Source organism: Podarcis erhardii, assembly GCF_964252035.2.
Source record: "Podarcis erhardii genome assembly, chromosome: 15".
Taxonomy (NCBI): domain Eukaryota; kingdom Metazoa; phylum Chordata; class Lepidosauria; order Squamata; family Lacertidae; genus Podarcis; species Podarcis erhardii.
The window spans coordinates 8,948,723-8,966,305 of NC_138505.1; the positions used below are offsets into that span (position 1 = coordinate 8,948,723).

General features: G+C 50.1%; 2 protein-coding genes across 3 annotated transcripts in view; both read left to right on the forward strand.

Annotated features, from left to right (window-relative positions):
* The window catches only part of ATP8B2 (ATPase phospholipid transporting 8B2), a 62,676-nt gene extending 53,158 nt beyond the window's left edge, over window positions 1-9,518 (forward strand). For both annotated transcript variants that reach the window (XM_081840870.1, XM_081840869.1), the window contains 5 exons: window positions 496-579; window positions 2,556-2,786; window positions 4,074-4,212; window positions 6,597-6,727; window positions 8,545-9,518. In XM_081840870.1, the coding sequence (XP_081696996.1) occupies window positions 496-579; window positions 2,556-2,786; window positions 4,074-4,212; window positions 6,597-6,727; window positions 8,545-8,847 (888 nt within the window). In that variant the 3' untranslated portion in view covers window positions 8,848-9,518. The remainder of the gene's footprint in view (window positions 1-495; window positions 580-2,555; window positions 2,787-4,073; window positions 4,213-6,596; window positions 6,728-8,544) is intronic.
* Window positions 9,519-13,406: 3,888 nt separating this feature from the next.
* IL6R (interleukin 6 receptor) overlaps window positions 13,407-17,583 on the forward strand; it is a 32,736-nt gene continuing 28,559 nt past the window's right edge. Inside the window, exon 1 of the mRNA XM_081841105.1 lies at window positions 13,407-13,636. Coding sequence (XP_081697231.1) covers window positions 13,441-13,636 — 196 coding nt within the window. The 5' untranslated portion in view covers window positions 13,407-13,440. The remainder of the gene's footprint in view (window positions 13,637-17,583) is intronic.

Sequence of the window (17,583 nt, forward strand, 5' to 3'; positions counted from 1 at the left end):
CATGTAAAAACACGCTGATTCCTGGACCGTCCGCAGGACACATTCTACTCATGTAAAAACACCAGGCAGGCCCCACAAATAACCCAGAGATGAATTTTAAATAAAAGGGCACATTCTACTCATGTAAAAACACGCTGATTCCTGGACCGTCTGTGGGCCGGAGTTAGAAGGAGATTGGGCCGGATCTGGCCCCCGGGCCTTAGTTTGAGTACCCATGATCTAAGAGCAATGAAATAACTAGGAGGGCCTGGTTTTCAGCTATTTGGGTCCCAGGTTGATTAGAGACTTGATGTTGTTGAGGGCTGATGAAGTTGGAGGTTTGAAAATCCTACTCCCAGTCCCCCCAAAAAGCTACTGTAAAATGTTTTGGAAATGCAGCAAACCCAGCTGAGTGACTGGGTTCTGTTTCACACCAGCGGGCCTGCAGGGGGCAGCAAAGACTCCTTTTGTTCTCCTCTCCCTGGTCTCTCAATTTCTCCCTCTCTCTTTTCAAAGACTGTCTACGATCAATATTTCATCACGCTGTATAACATTGTCTACACCTCGCTGCCAGTGCTCGCCATGGGTGTCTTTGACCAGGTCAGTCATGTTAATTCCGCAGTGTGATATAGCGGTTAGAGGGCAGCAGATTGGCAAAGGCTGCTGTGAGCCAGATAGACCAGTGGCAGGGGCGGCGAACCCAGGGCTCTCTCAGATGTGGGCTCCACAAGTTTTCCCCACCCGTCATGTCCCAACCAATCAGGGATCCTAGAATTGTAGACTTTGAAGGGAGGATCATCTTCTTGTCCAACATAATCTTTTGCCCATTGTGGGGCTCAAACCCACAACCCTGACATTAAAAGTCTCATGCTCTTCCTACTGAACTATCAAATTCAAATGTAATCACAGGGGGGTAAAGTGGTGTTGAGCCCCAATGGTCAGGGACGCTGCAAGTCCAGCAAGGGCCACAGGGTTAAATCAGTGGGTTAGATCCTTAGCTTGGGTCAGTGGTTCCCAAACTGTTCAAGCGACTGCCCCCTGTGCTCCCTACCCTATAAAAAGCATTACAGTGGTACCTCAGGTTAAAGACGCTTCAGGTTACAGACTCCACTAACCCAGAAATATTACCTCGGGTTAAGATCTTTGCTTCAGGATGAGAACAGAAATCGTGCTCCGGAGGCACAGCGGCAGCGGGAGGCCCCATTAGCTAAAGTGGTGCTTCAGGTTAAGAACAGTTTCAGGTTTGCATCAATAGGAGTATAGCATCTAGATCAAGGGAAGTAATAGTGCCACTGTATTCTGCTCTGGTCAGACCTCACCTGGAGTATTGTGTCCAGTTCTGGGCACCACAGTTCAAGAAGGACACTGACAAACTGGAACGTGTCCAGAGGAGGGCAACCAAAATGGTCAAAGGCCTGGAAATGATGCCTTATGAGGAACGGCTAAGGGAGCTGGGCATGTTTAGCCTGGAGAAGAGGAGGTTAAGGGGTGATATGATGGCCATGTTCAAATATATAAAAGGATGTCACATAGAGGAGGGAGAAAGGTTGTTTTCTGCTGCTCCAGAGAAGCGGACACGGAGCAATGGATCCAAACTACAAGAAAGAAGATTCCACCTAAACATTAGGAAGAACTTCCTGACAGTAAGAGCTGTTCGACAGTGGAATTTGCTGCCCAGGAGTGTGGTGGAGTCTCCTTCTTTGGAGGTCTTTAAGCAGAGGCTTGACAACCATATGTCAGGAGTGCTCTGATGGTGTTTCCTGCTTGGCAGGGGGTTGGACTCGATGGCCCTTGTGGTCTCTTCCAACTCTAGGATTCTATGATTCTAGGTTAAGAACGGACCTCCGGAACAAATTAAGTTCTTAATCCGAGGTACCACTGTACTGAGAACTGCAGTTTGCATGACCTACCAGGGAAGATAAAAGTTGCATTATGGCACTTTTATTAAAAATCCAGTTAGAACTATTTTGTTTAATTGAACACAATTAATGGGCTTGATCCAGCGATACCAGCTTTTCAAAGTCCTTTACACCTCCAGCATCCCCATGCAGCCCCTTTGCCTCCTAACACCCTCCCCCGGGTAATCCCACCATCCCCCGGGGGGCAGTGTGGTGTAGTGGTTAAGAGCAGTAGACTCGTAATCTGGGGAACCGGGTTCACGTCTCTGCTGCTCCACATGCAGCTGCTGGGTGACCTTGGGCTAGTCACACTTCTCGGAAGTCTCTCAGCCCCACTCACCCCACAGAGTGTTTGTTGTGCAGGGAGGAAGGGAAAGGAGAATGTTAGTCGCTTTGAGACTCCTTCGGGTAGTGGGATATCAAATCCAAACTTTTATTCTTCTTCTACTTTGGGAACCCCTGGGTTAGATATTGACGGAGCAGTGCCCCCTTTGCCTGAATGGCCAACTTATTCTGGTTTGTGTCTCTCTCTGTATGTGTGTATCCCCTCTGGCGAGTCTGCGTTGAGTGTGCCACTCCAAATTTTTGTCCCTGCCCGTCCCTGGCCTGCGTGCCCCACTTGGGGTGGTCCTGCGCTCAGGCCTAAAGGCTTAGCCCTGTCCCATTCCTTTTTCCTAGGATGTGCCTGAGCATCGCAGTTTGGAGTACCCCAAGCTGTATGAACCGGGGCAGCTCAACCTGCTCTTCAACAAGCGGGAGTTCTTCATCTGCATCGCTCAAGGGATCTACACCTCCGTCTTCATGTTCTTCATCCCCTACGGGGTCTTCAGCGACAACTCCCACCTGGCCGACTACCAGTCCTTTGCCGTCACCGTGGCGACCTCCCTTGTCATCGTCGTCAGCGTGCAGGTAGGACAACAAAAGCAACATACATATATGTTGTTGCTGTTTAGTTGTTTAGTCGTGTCCGACTCTTCGTGACCCCCTGGACCAGAGCACGTCAGGCACTCCTGTCTTCCACTGCCTCCCGCAGTTTGTTTGTAGCTTCGAGAACACTGTCCTACCATCTCGTCCTCTGTCGTCCCCTTCATCTTTCCCAACATCAGGGTCTTTTCCAGGGAGTCTTTGCTTCTCATGAGGTGGCCAAAGTCTTGGAGCCTCAGCTTCAGGATCTGTCCTTCCAGTGAGCACTCAAGGCTGATTTCCTTCAGAATGGAGAAGTTTGATCTTCTTGCAGTCCATGGGACTCTCAAGAGTCTCCTCCAGCAAATATATATATATATATATATATCTCCCACCAGTCCTGGCTTTCTACACCTTCTTATCTGCTGTGAATAAAACAGCTCTGAATGAGCCCAGGGGGCCAAGGGTGATGCATTCTGGGAGATTTCGACTAGCCCTAGGCATCTGTGAAAGGAGATTGTTGCAATGCATCCCCAATTATAATTACAGTGGTACCTCTGGTTGCGAATGGGATCCATTCCGAGGCCCATTCACAACATGAAAAGAACACAACCCACAGCAGCGCGTCTGCGCATGCGCGGGTTGCGATTCGCTGCTTCTGTGCATGCGCATGACATCATTTTGCATGTCTACGCATGCGTGAGCGGCGAAACCCAGAAGTAACCCTTTCCGGTACTTCTGGGTCGCTGGGGGACGCAACCTGAAAAAGTGTAACATGAAGCAAACATAACATGAGGTATGACTGTATTGCGTTACAGTGGTACCTCTGGTTAAGTACTTAATTCGTTCTGGAGGTCCGTTCTTAACCTGAAACTGTTCTTAACCTGAAGCACCACTTAGCTAATGGGGCCTCCTGCTGCTGCCGTGCCGCCGGAGCACGATTTCTGTTCTCATCCTGAAGCAAAGTTCTTAACCTGAAGCAATATTTCTGGGTTAGCGGAGTCTGTAACCTGAAGTGTCTGTAACTTGAAGCGTATGTAACCTGAGGTACCACTGTATTATGAGTTTACTGTAAAATCTTGAAAGGAGGCTTGGCTGCGAGGAAGGGTGTCACTGTGAAAATCAGGAAGGGACCCTGCGCTTCTGAATTTGCCGCTGCACTGCTGGTGGTGAGGGGAATACATTCCACATATGCTCAGTGGAACCTTTCTCCGCTGTGGGGCGGCAGGAAGAGCCTGTGCCGTCCCTCACCCCCATGATGCTCTGCTTGACCTTCTCCCCTCCCCCCAACAGATTGGCCTGGATACAGGATTCTGGACGGCTATCAACCATTTCTTCATCTGGGGCAGCCTGGCTGTTTACTTCGCCATCCTCTTTGCCATGCACAGCGACGGCCTCTTCCAGCTCTTCCCCAACCAGTTCCGTTTCGTGGGTGAGTTTGGAGACTGCTTCTCTGTTTGGGTCTACAACTTCCTCTCTCTCCGCCCTGCTCTCTCTCACACATGCCTCATTTCTTTGCCTCCTTGCAGAACTATTATTGACAAAGGTGGTGCATTCTGGGAGATTTCTACTGGGGCCCAAGGGCTGTGCATTCTGGGAGATTTCAGCTGCATGGCCAGCGGCTGTGCATTAATAATAATATTTTTTTATTTATACCCCGCCCTTCCCGGTTCAGAAAACCGGGCTCAGGGCGGCTAACAACAAATTTAAAACACTTAACTGATGCAACAAAAAACAGCATAAAATACAGTATAAAACGTGAATAACAATAAATTCAGAATTCAAAAATCAATTTAGGGGGAAAATCCATCCAATAAACATTAGATGATCACCAGGGCTAGCTGGCCAAGTTAGTCCTATTTAGGCCAGCATGGAGACCAGGGGAGAATTAGCTGTGGGATCCCAGAGCTGGTAATCTTCATAAAAAGGGGAGGGGGAGGGAAGGAAGGGGAATAAAAGATCAGGCTAAGTTCAGGTTGAAAGCCAGGCAGAATAGCTCAGGCCCTGCAGAAGGAAGTTAAATCCTGCAGGGCCCTGGTCTCATGGGACAGAACATTCCACCAGGTCGGAGCCATCACTGAGAAGGCCCTGGCCCTGGTGGAGGATAATCTGACTTCCTTAGGGCCCGGGACCTCTAAACCAGTGTTTCCCAACCTTTTTTGGGCAAAGGCACACTTGTTTCATGAAAAAAATCTCGAGGCACACCACCATTAGAAAATGTTTAAAAAATTAACTCTGTGCCTATATTGACTATATATAAAGTAACTCTCTTTAATAGGAATCAAATAAACACAAATAAAGTATTTTATAATTACTTTATTATGAAATAGTAAGTAAACAGAAATATGAAAAATTATAAAATACTTTATTCAGTGAACCTGTGAGGGCCCGCCCTTTGCGGCAGCCGATTGGCTGCCGCCGTGGGCAGTGAATATTAATGATGTATCATTTTTGTGCTTCATGCTGTGGCCACAGACATGTGATCTGATGGTGAATTTGGGGTGACCCAATGCAAAAATCCTGAGAATCCCTGTGGATCCATGTTTTGTAACCACGTTTTTGCACCATTGCAGCCCCAGGCAACAGTGGGTGTGTGATTTTGGGGGGGCAGGCTGTAGCCATGGACATGCTATGTGATCTGATGGTGAATTTGGGGTGACCCAATGCAAAGATCCTGAGGATCCATGTGGATCCATGTTTTGTAACCACATTTTTGCACCACTGCAGCCCCAGGCAACAGTGGGTGCGTGATTTTGGGGGGGCAGGCTGTAGCCATGGACATGCTATGTGATCTGTTGGTGAATTTGGGGTGACCCAATGCAAAGATCCTGAGGATCCATGTGGATCCATGCTTTTAAACCACATTTTAAGTGGGGAGGGAAGGAAAAACACAGAACGGACAAGGAGCACGAGAGGGGTGTGCAGAGAAGCAGCTGGCTAAGAATGCAGGAGAGGGGTATAACGGGGAGGGAGGAAAGGAAGGCAAAAGTTTTCCCTCACCTACTCACCCAAGCCAGCCAGCTCGCACGCTCTCTCTCTCTCTCTCTCTCTCTCTCTCCCTCCTGCCTGCTTGCCTGGAGGGGAGGGGCTTTCCCTGCTCTTTGTTCCGTTTGAGCAAGCACAGCAAGGAAACAGAGGCGGGTGGGCAGTAAGACCCTGAGGCAAGTGCGGCTTGTGCTTGCTCAGCAGCTTCTTCACGGTGCTCCGCGGAACGGTGTTCTTCATCCCGGCGCCGGCGGCTCCCTCTCTTTCCTCTCAAGCAGAGCGGCCTTCCTGCTCCAGCCGCGCCTGCGCCTGAGGAGTTTCGAATCTGCCGCCGCGCGCAGGGTGACGTCACGGCCGCCGCCGGGCCAATCCGCCTGCTCGGCCCCGCCTCCCTTCTTCTCGCCTCCCTCACGAGAGGAAGCGCCTCCCTCGCGCACGGCGGATGCAGCCTGAGCAGAGTCCCCTCTCGCTTAGAGCAGTGTTTCCCAAGCGGCACACGAGGCAACGTGTCGCGGCACACTAGTGTGCCGCGGAACACCGGTTGGGAAACACTGCTCTAAACTATGATTATTCATGGACCTTAAGGTCCTCTGCAGGGTATACCAGGAGAGGCAGTCCCGTAAATACGAGGGCCCAAAGCCACAAAGGGGATATTTCTGCGAGGTGGCCAAGGTGCATTATGGGAAAGTTTCTTTACACTTTTGTACAGGGGAGGGGGCGGCAGGGGGACCTGGTGTCCAGGCTGTCATGAGCTTCCCTGCTTCCCAGATCAGAGGTGCCTCTGAATCTCTCCCTTTCTCCCTGACCTCTTGCTTTCCTTCCTCTGCCCAGGCAATGCCCAGAACACACTAGCCCAACCTGCCGTGTGGCTGACCATTGCCCTCACCACGGTCATTTGCATCATGCCTGTGGTCGCCTTCCGGTTCCTCAAGCTGGACCTGAAGCCTGAGCTCTCGGATACGGTGAGTTTGGGTGCAGAGGGATCCCAAATGGAAGATGGGGGAGAGGCCCTTCCTTCCTCCCCCCCCCCCCGAGGTAGACACCTTGTCTGTCTGCCAGCCCCCACTCTCCCTGGCAAACTCAGGTTCTAAATTTCCTTCTCTTTTTAATTACCATATTTTTCACTCTAAGACCATTAGATGCACCTAGTTTTTGGAGGAGGAGGAAAACAAGAAATAAAATATTCTGAATCCCAGAAGCCAGAACAGCAAGAGGGATCGCTGCGCAGCGAAAGCAGCGATCCCTCTCGCTGTTCTGGCTTCTGGGATAGCCGTGCGAAGCCTCTTCAGGGCAGTGGGATGAAGGCTTCCCTTGCCCTGAAGAGGCTTCTCACGGTGAAGCTAGAACAGCGAGAGGGAGCGCTGCGCATCTATCCCTCTCGTTGTTCTGGCTTCTGGGATAGCTGCGCAGCCTGCATTCGCTCCATAAGACGCACACACATTTTCCCTTACTTTTTAGGAGAGAAAACGTGTGTCTTATAGAGTGAAAAATACGGTATTATTTTTTAAAAAATGAATACGTTTTGATGCAAGCAAAAAAAAAAAAAGAATGAGATGGTTCAGCAGGTAGAGCATGAGACTCTTAAATCTCAGGGTTGCGGGTTTAAGTCCCACATTGGGCAAAATATCCTGCATTGTGGGGTGGGGTGGCCTGGATGAACCTCGTGGTCCCTTCCAACTCAATATTTCTCAACACCTGTCAAGCATAACCAGAGCGCAGAGAGATTGGAATAAAACAAGAAGTGCCATTCTTGCGTTCGGTTGTGATCTGTTATGTCGACAGTGGCTATCCAGGGTTTGTCTTGTACAACATCTCTCTGCGTATTAACACGGGACACTGACGTAAAGCAGGGCATCTGTAAAGTTTTGGATCCAACTCTTTTTGTGACCCGCCCTTGCCACTCCATTGTGGCACATCAAGGGTTCTGACGACACTCTTGCCCAGGTAGCTACATGCAGAAAATGCCCAAAGGCTCTTCCAACCAGAGCATAAAGCATTCTATAATCCCACATTAAAGCTTCTGCTTCTAGCAGGTCTCATCTGTCTGCCCTGAGAGGTGCCAGTTCACTTAAGTCCGCAGCCCAAATCCTTGGGATATTGCTGGCAGCCATATTGGGCAAGGCCAGCCTCGGCCAACCGGATGCCCTCCATAAGTTTTGGACTACAACTCCCATCAGCCCCAGCCGGCACGATCATTTCTGGACTACAACTCCCATGAGTTTCTAGCCGGCACGCCCATAGAGTTACAGACACAATGGCCTGGGGCTGATGGGAGATGTAGTCTGAAACAGTAAGTGAGATAGCTCAGTCGATGGAGTAGGAGACTCTGAATCTCAATCATCCCGGCACTCTTCAGATCACTGAATCGTTGAACTGCACATTTGGAAGGGACCACAGGGGTCATCCAGTCCAACCCCTGCAATGCAGGAATCTTTTTGCCCAATCTTTTTGGGGTTCAAACTCATTACCCCTGGGCAGTTGCCTCCTACTTCTTAAAAGAGTACAGACCGTCCCAGCCTAGCCCTTTAACATGGCGTAGTGGTTAAAAGTCTCAGACTAGAACCTGGGAGATCTGGGTTCGAATTCCCACTCATCCCCAGGTGTGATCTTGGGGCCAGTCACTTTCTCTCAACCTGACATGCCTCACAGGGTTGTCGTGAGGAATATGGGGACGGGGAGACTGATGGGTGCCCCCATGAAGGAGGGGGGAGGGAAACAGATTTCCTTGCTGCCTCTGACTCTCCCCTCCTCCCCGCTTTCTCATTCCCCCCCCCCTCAGGTGCGCTACACCCAGCTGGTGAGGAAGAAGCAGAAAGCCCAGCACCGCTGCATGGGGAGGGTGGGCCGGGCGGGCTCTCGTCGCTCTGGCTACGCCTTTTCCCACCAGGAGGGCTTCGGAGAGCTCATCATGTCCGGCAAGAACATGCGCCTCAGTTCCCTCGCCCTCTCCAGCTTCAGCGGCCGCCCCAGCGCTAGCTGGATCGAGACTTTGCGCAAGAAGAAGGGCGGTGGCGGCGGCGGTGACAGCAGCGTGGCCAGCAGCCCTAGTGGGGGTGGGCCCGACAAGACGCTGAAGGTGTGAGGAGGAAGGTCCCGAGACAGACAGACAGACAGACACACACACGCAACGGACGGAACTCCCTGCCTCAGGAGGGGCGGGGAGGGCTGCCCCACAGGCCAGAAATGCCCCCCCCCCCGGTAGCCGCAGAGATGTGGATCTTACCGGATGGATCGAGGAGGCCTAGGAGGCTTGCGGCCGTATAACCAAAAAAGATGATGATAATAATAATCATAAGAATAACTGACTGCTGGCTTACAGTGGCAAACAGGTCACTGGCTGGGGTAGGGGGTACACAGGTGTAACCCCCAAACACACAGACACACAGACACACAACCCTCAGACTGATGTTCCCCTGAACTGTTGTGCAAAAGGGAGTCTTTTTTTCTTCTTCCAAGAATGAAAAACCCAGTGACATCTCCCTGAACCGCACATGAATGTATCTGGCTTGGAGGCACAAGAAGGTTGGGGGCGCTTAAAGGTGCGTCAGAGGCTGGAGCCTCGCGTCAAGAGGCGGTGGGTGAAAGATTGGGGGGCAGGGGCCCTGCACCCCGCTTTCGACCTGCCCTCCATGCCTTGTCCTCCTATCATCTAATCGTGTCTTTTTAAAATATATACATATATATACAGATCTATATGAAAGAAAACGATCCACGTTTACAAAAAAAAAAGGAGAAAAAAATATATTATTTTTTTCTATTCCACATTGGCATTGGAAGTTCTCTAGGGGTGCCTCCCTCGGGCACTGGGCAGCGGTGTTTAAAGGCCAAGGTTGGACTGGCACGGCTTGGGAGATCCGTGGTGCCCGCTTCTGCAGGAGCTGTGCCACCCAAAGTGCGAGGGAGAAGAATTTGGGCACAAGAGGTTGCTATCCTCCAGCAAGATGCCTGGAGCATGGATTGCCTTTTTTTTTTTCGGGGAAAGAGGTTGCGGGGGGGGGGGGAAGCTTTGAAACACATCAGCTATTTTCTCTCGCCCCCCCCCCCGAAGAACCCACTTGGTTTGCTATTTTGCCCTCTTGTCTGCGCCCCAGAGAGTCTACACCCTTGGGTCTGTTATTCCCAAGGCAGGAAATAGTTTAAGAAAAAGAAAAAGAAATATTTTTATATAACGTAGGACCTCGGCTTGCAAGCAGGCTCCCTCCTCTTAAACACCCAACCAACCAACCAACCAACCAACCACCTTTGCCAATTCTCTGGTTTCCACCAGCAGAGGCCCACCCATCACAGCAGAGCTAACTGGATTGGGCAGATGTTGAGCTGAGAATGGGACGGCAAGGGACTTCACCTGTTGTGGTGCTGGCCAGGGATGAGGACTCGGCTGGGCTGGGCTCAGGCCACAGCTTCCCCCATCCTGGCGCTCGGCTCGGGGCTTTGCTACTGCAGCCCTTTGCACCCAGTTTCCTCACCACCCTCCCACAAAGCAACATTTGTTCTGGCAAACATCCCAACGGCTTACTTGTCCTGCAAAAGTTCATTTTAAAAAAAACCAGGCACTTGTGGCGAGTCGCTGTGTGAGGACACGCCTCGTGGAACTGTTCCGGAGATATGCTAGGAACTGGGGCGTTGTATGTAAGGATAGCCCTACTCCGAGTAGACCTACTGAAGCGAACGTTTGTGACCAACTTAGGCACATTTCATTTCCGTCGGTCTCACTCTGGAGTGGATACAAAGAGGATCGCCAGCCTCGTACGCAGATGAGCAGGGCCTGAAAGTCAGGATCTGATAGCCTCAAATTCTGCTTCAAGCATGTAACTCTCTCACTGGCTTGCACTTCAATCCTAAATGGCAAATTTTAAAATACATACACCTCTGTCGTGTATATATAGACACACACATGCATAGTCTTGAGTTTGACCACAACAACAGTCCCAACAGCCTCATAAGCCAAAATGTTGGGGCATAGGAGGCCTCAAGTCTCCTTGCCACTGTCGGCGTAAGGAAAAGCCAGTAAAATTAAGATTTCTCTGTGGGTGGGTTCCTTCCTTACTCTGCTGTGTGATTTTGGGCCACCCCCTACCCAGTTTTTGAAGTTTCCTAGCATATCCCTCAAATTTTCTTTCTCCCCCCCCCCATCTCAGAGGCACAGGCAGGGGGCTATTTTTTGCAGCGGCAACATTTTAGGTCTGCCTCTCACCCGTCCCCCTTCTTGCCTAAAACCCGACTTCGATACCAAAGAGAAAAGTTCATTGGGAACCGGGGGGAGAGAGGGGGGGAGAGGATTGCCATGGACTACCTTATTTTTATTGTGTGTGGTTTTTTTGGGGGGGTGCAGGGTGAGAGGGGCTTTATAAGCAGGGCAGCCGTGCCGTGCAAGGACCGAGGGACATTCCATATAATTTATTACATATTTCTATACTTGGCAGAATTGTATCATTTTATGGGTATAAAGAGAAATTGCATTTTCTTAAAAAAGACCAAAAAAAGCTATCGTCGTGTCTTTTTGTGCTTGTTGCTTAAATGACAGGAAGTCCAGAAAAGGGGGCGAAAGGCACATCTGCCCCAAATCTCAGACGGTCACTCCTTCAACTGGCTGTTGGCATAAACTGGTGGGGGGTCATTTGGCAGTCAATAGTTTTTGCTAAATGCTGTCAAGGGCACATTTCAGCCAGAAACCCAGAAGGAGAGTGAGATGCTGGGTGGTGGAGGCCTCAGGAGAGTCTTGAGGGCCGGGTGGAGAGCTTTGGGGGGCCGGAGGTTCTCCAGGCCTGCTCTGGGTGCAATGTGATGTGCGTGGCCCTGGCACCAAATTTTGTGGGTGCCAGGCACCTTCGTGGGGAATTTTGTGGGTGTTTGGGCACCCAGGGAGCTGGCACCTATGTCCCAAGCAGACCCACACACTGACGGAATCCCTGAAGAACCATCAAATCTAGACATTGCGGTTTTAAGATTTCAACTGTGGGTTGAAATCTTTGCCGGCTCTCTTGCCCACCCTCCCATCTCGTTGCGGCAAAGTAGGTTGGAGATTTATTACTGCTCTGTTCCTGCATGTTGGGCTACTCGAGAGGAGGAGGAAGAAGCGCAAGGGAAGCCCCCGCCATGATCAGGCCAAGTTTATACAGTGGTATCTCAGGTTAAGTACATAATTCGTTCCGGAGGTCCGTACTTAACCTGAAGCACCACTTTAGCTAATGGGGCCTCCTGCTGCCACCGCACCGCTGGAGCCCAATTTCTGTTCTCATCCTGAAGCAAAGTTCTTAACCTGAAGCACTATTTCTGGGTTAGCGGAGTGTTCTTAGTTCTCCCTCTCCATTTTACCTGCCCTGCCCAATATTTTATTCAAGTTGGCACACCTGCTCGCTTCTGGGAATTGTAGCTCTGTGAGGGGGAATAGGGGTCTCCTAACGCGGGTGGCGCTGTGGGTTAAACCACAGAGCCTAGGACTTGCCGATCAGAAGGTCGGCGGTTCGAATCCCCGCAATGGGGTGAGCTCCCGTTGCTCATTCCCTGCTCCTGCCAACCTAGCAGTTCGAAAGCACATCAAAGTGCAAGTAGATAAATAGGTACCACTCCAGTGGGAAGGTAAACAGTGTTTCAGTGCGTTGCTCTGGTTTCCCAGAAGCGGCTTAGTCATGCTGGCCACATGACCAGGAAGCTGTACGCCGGCTCCCTCGGCCAGTAAAGCGAGATGAGCGCCGCATCCCCAGAGTCGGTCATGACTGGATTTAGTGGTCAGGGGTCCCTTTACCTTTAACAACTCTCAGCACCCTTAATAAACTACAATTCCCAGGATTCTCTGGGGAGGGGGAGCCGCGACTCGAGCAGCATCACAGTTGCAAATACCCCTTGCACTTCCACTCCCAGCAAATAAGCCTGTGTGGCGGTACACTGCCACTGCCCAAGGAGGCTTCACATAGGGCAAACCTGCGCCTTTGGAAAGCAGGCAGCTCAGTTTTATTATATGCAACTGCCCTCTTCTAGGTGGGTCGAGTTCAGTTAACAGAGCAAGAAGCTCTTAAAATCTCAGGGTTTGAGCACCCTATATTGAGTGAAAGATTCTCTGCCTTGCAGGGGTTTGGACTAGACCATGGGTAGGCAAACTAAGGCCCGGGGGCCGGATCTGCCCCAATCGCCTTCTAAATCCGGCCCACGGACGGTCCGGGAATCAGCGTGTTTTTACATGAGTAGAATATGCCCTTTTATTTAAAATGCATCTCTGAGTTATTTGTGGGGCATAGGAATTCGCTCATTTCCCCCCCCCAAAAAAAATATAGTCCGGCCCCCCACATGGTCTGAGGGACAGTGGACCGGCCCCCTGCTGAAAAAGTTTGCTGACCCCTGGACTAGACGGTCCTTCTTTCAAACTCTGCAATTCTATGGTCTTTCCCAGATTTCCTCCATGAGATCTAGCGCCTCTCCTTTCAAATTTAAAAACAGAAGTTAAAAATAAAACGCTGAGCCAAGGGGTTTGGGGTGGCCTCTCTTGCGGAGGGTTCTTCCCCACCCCATAGCTGTCACTCTGCCCCCTAGCCCTGCTTCCCCTTTCAGCTCCACCCCATTGCACAACCCACCTCCCCGCCCCGGCTTGCACAACCAACCAGAGCAACCCTGCCAGGCAGGCAGCAGCAGCAGCCTCCCCTCGGGACAGTTCCTCAAACGCTTCGCTGCTTGGGCGAGGATGGTGCCAAGGCGAAGGTGGCACGGCAGCCCGGGGGGTCTGGCTGGAAGAAGCCGGGGGGGCGGCGGCAGCAGCAGCAGCAGCAGCAGCTGGCACCTGCCTGGCACCATGTGGCTGCTCGGGGTCTCCTGGGTGGCGCAGCTGGTCGCGGCTGCAAGCGGCTTGGTGGACCAGGAGCAGCTGTGCCCGAAGCCGGGTGAGAAAAAGAGAATTGTTTCGCCCATTGCATGGCTAATTGGCATGGCTTAAATATTTGCGCGATGCTGTGGAAACGAGCCAGACCCCCCAGTCCTTTGCCCTGCAAAAATGCGCTTCTTTCAACGATTGCGCCCCCCTGCGATCTGTCCCCTTTGAGCCTCACAGGGTAGGTTAGGCTGAGAGAGAAGGAAAAAATAAATAAAGGGAAATCTCCTTTAAAAATAAATCGTGGAGGCGTGTTTCGAAGGACAGGTGCCTGCCCTGTAAGGATGAACTTTTAAAGCTTTTTTCTGTGTTTGATCCTCTCCACAACCCTGTGAGGTAGGATAGGCTGAGAGAATGAAAAATTAGGGGGGGTCTCCCTTTTTTATCCTGGGGGCACGTTTCAAACAATTCCTCCTGTAAGGAGGAAATGTATTCAATTTATTTATTAGATTTATTTCTCCTTTCGGTTAATCCTCACAACAACCCTGTGAGGTAGGTTAGTCTTAGAGAATGGAAAATTAGGCGGATCTCCCCTTTTTTTTTACGCTGGGGGCATGTTTCGAACAAGAGGTGCCTGCCCTGTAAGGAGGAAATGTATTAAATTTATTTATTAGATTTATTTATCCTTTCATTTAATCCTCACAGCAACCCTGTAGGTAGGTTAGGCTGAGAGAAAATGGCATGTTAGGGAAACGCTAACGGGGGGTATGTTTCTTCTTAAGAGCAAGAGATTGTCTGCCTTGCCAGGATGAACTTAATGAAATTTCTTATGATCGATCTCTCTGTTCCTTCTCCCATCGTTTGACCCTCACAGCAAGGAAGTACGCAGGTTAAGCTGACAGAATGAAATTTTTAAGGAAGTGCCTCAGGACACTTTTACCCTTGGGTGATGTTTCATCTTAAGAACAGCCAGTTAAAAACAGCCCAAAAATCCAAAAATATTCAACAAATTGTTAAAACCAACGATAAGCTAAAAACCAGACTCAAACTCGTGCATCAGCATTCTGCGTTTCTAGACAGGCTTGACTAAAACAAAAATGTTCATAGCAGGTGCCGAAAAGAGTAAAACAAACGGGTAACATCAATAGGCAGGGAGTTAGAAAGCTCAGACGCTGCCAGGCTCAAATATTGATTTCTTACATATGAGTTGAGTTGCAGCCTGGGTATATATGGAAGGTGCCCCCAGGTTCCCCCCCCCCATCGCCGCTCTAACCACTATACCACGCTCCTTCAAAGGGCTTTCTGTCGGTGGGCATTTATTGGGATAATAAGGCAGTGAATGGAACGGTGAAGCCTCCGCAATTTCAGTTTGGCACATTTAATCTGGCAAATTGTGTGTGCACCCACCCCTCAAAAGTTTGGAGAAACTGAATTGTTGGTTCTCTATTTTCTTTTTTCTTCCATTACTTGTCGTTGCGCCTTGTGGAAGGGGCTGGCGTTTAGGGGTCTGGATGGAGGAGACGGCACAGATGTGGTGCCTAGTGGTTAGCGCTTGAGAGCGGAATGGAGTCCGGGGATCACCTTTGGGAAGACCACACACCTCTGAGTTTTCGATCTGTGAGAATAGGCTGGAGGGGAGAAGTGGTTTGAGATTCTTGAATGATCGCTCCGCCGGCTCCGAATGGTGGTTGCAGCAGGATAGAGGAAGATAAGGTCTATTTTATCTGTGGTTGCGGGCGCACCAAATATCTAAACCACATAGCATCCCCTGCAGAACCCCGGGAACCGTAGATTGCCTCTGATAATCCTACAATTCCCAGCGCCTTAAAACTACAGTTCTCCAGATTCTTTTCTTGGGGGAGATGTGTGTTGTACGCCGCCTTGCCTGCCTTATCTAAAGAACAATGAAACTACATTAAGGACAGATGGAAGCTGGTGGATCTCAGGACAATTTGTTGCAGAACCAGCAACGGGTTTTCTGACTCCTAAGCCGTTCAGACAGCTGAACAACTTTCTCCAGCACTAATTACATTTGCCAGTTTAACTGACTCATCCATATTCCAGTCGTCAATGGAAAGTGACCTTCTCCGCTTCCAGAGATGACATGTGTTCAGACCTGCTGCACTTGAGAATTATTTATTATTATTTATTCTCATTATTATATTGATATGAACCATTTTTTAAAAAATGATCAAATCATAGGTCCATCTCTCTCTGTCTACATTGATTGGCAGCAGAGGTATTTCCCTAGTCTTACCTGGAGGTGTCTGGATTCGAACCTGATACCTCCTGCATGCAAACCAGATCTTTTAAGTTCTGAAGAAAGAAAACCAACAGCAGGAAGAAGGCAGGAGGCTCGATTTAGAAACCTTTATAAAAAAAAAAATCTTTCCGTGTGGCTCCTCTTCCTCCTAAGTTGATAACGAAACCGCAGTTGTGTTGTCTTTCTGTAGCTAATATGCCATTCGGTATGCCAGGATCAAGCCCCAAATCATACTGTGAAAACCGTGCAGCTTCTGCTGCTGTTATATTTATTCACATCCTTCCCAGTCCCGGGACTCAAGGCCGCTTACACAAATTAAAAACAACAGGGATAAAAACATGTAGAAGAGGTTCGTTTAAAAAGAATTATGTCGTAACAGAATTAAAACAAAATAAAACAAAATCTATTAAAATAAGAAGAGGTGTCCAAACAGTTCAGCACAACTTTAAAAGAAGGCCAACATTGGTAATAGCAGGGGATGATGGGAGTCGTAGTTTAGGCACATCTGGAGGGCCAGAGCCTCCCCTGTGTTGTTTGATATTGATCATCATAGAATCATAAAGTTGGAAGGGACACTGAGGGTCATCTAGGCCGAACCCCCTCCAAGGCAGTTGTCCCTTACACAGATTGAACCTGCAACCTTGGCATTATCCGCACCACTCTCTAGCCAACTGAGCTATCCAGCTGATATTTATTTATACACAGCCTTTTCCCCAGACTGGGACTCAAGGTGGCTTAGGCAAATTAAAAACAACATAGGTAAAAAACGAAAATGCTGCAAACATGTATAAGATCATCATCAAAGAGTAATCATAAAATTAAAGCATTATATTTTTTTAAAACCCCAAATCTTATTAATCTGCAGGCAGTGAAAACAGGACAGCACTGTTAAAAGCACATTCACGAGCCCTAGTGGAGTAAAGGGACGCGGGTGGCGCTGTGGGTTAAACCACAGAGCCTAGGACTTGCTGATCAGAAGGTCGGCGGTTCGAATCCCCGCGACGGGGTGAGCTCCCATTGCTCAGTCCCAGCTCCTGCCAACCTAGCAGTTCCAAAGTGCAAGTAGATAAATAGGTAGGAAGGTAAATGGCGTTTCTGTGCGCTGCTCTGGTTCGCCAGAAGCGGCTTAGTCATGCTGGCCACATGACCCAGAAGCTGAACGCCGGCTCCCTCGGCCAGTAAAGCGAGGTGAGCGCCGCAACCCCAGAGTCGGTCACGACTGGACCTAATGGTCAAGGGTCCCTTTACCCTTTACCTTTGGTGGAATAAAACAGCATTTGCTTGCTGGCAGGCAGACAGCAAGGAGGGAACCAGTCTAGCTTCCCGAGGAAAACTGAGTTCCACAGTTTGGGGGCAGCCACTGAGAAGGCCCTGCCCTACGTTCCCACCATTCGGGACTGTGTGGCTGATGGAACTGAGAGAAGGGCCTTTCCTGAAGATCTCAGAGCCCTGGCAGGTCTGTATGAGAGGATAAGGTCTTTCAGATAGTCTGGGCCTAAGCCTGGTTGTGGGAACTGTGTCCCTCCTCCCCAAATCCATGCGACGAAAGCTCCCGGATTAGCAGAGCGCCGTGATCTTTCCGTGGCCAAGTACCGATTGTTCTTGGCAGAGGACCAGGAAGGGCCAAGAGGCCAGCCCAGGGAGGTGAACGGACTGTTTGCTTTGGACTGTTGACATTTCGTTGCGTCCTGGGTTTCGGCAATGCAGCAGGGAAAGGCAGAGGGGGTGCGGGCCGTGTTGCCCGCTCAGCGATAGAT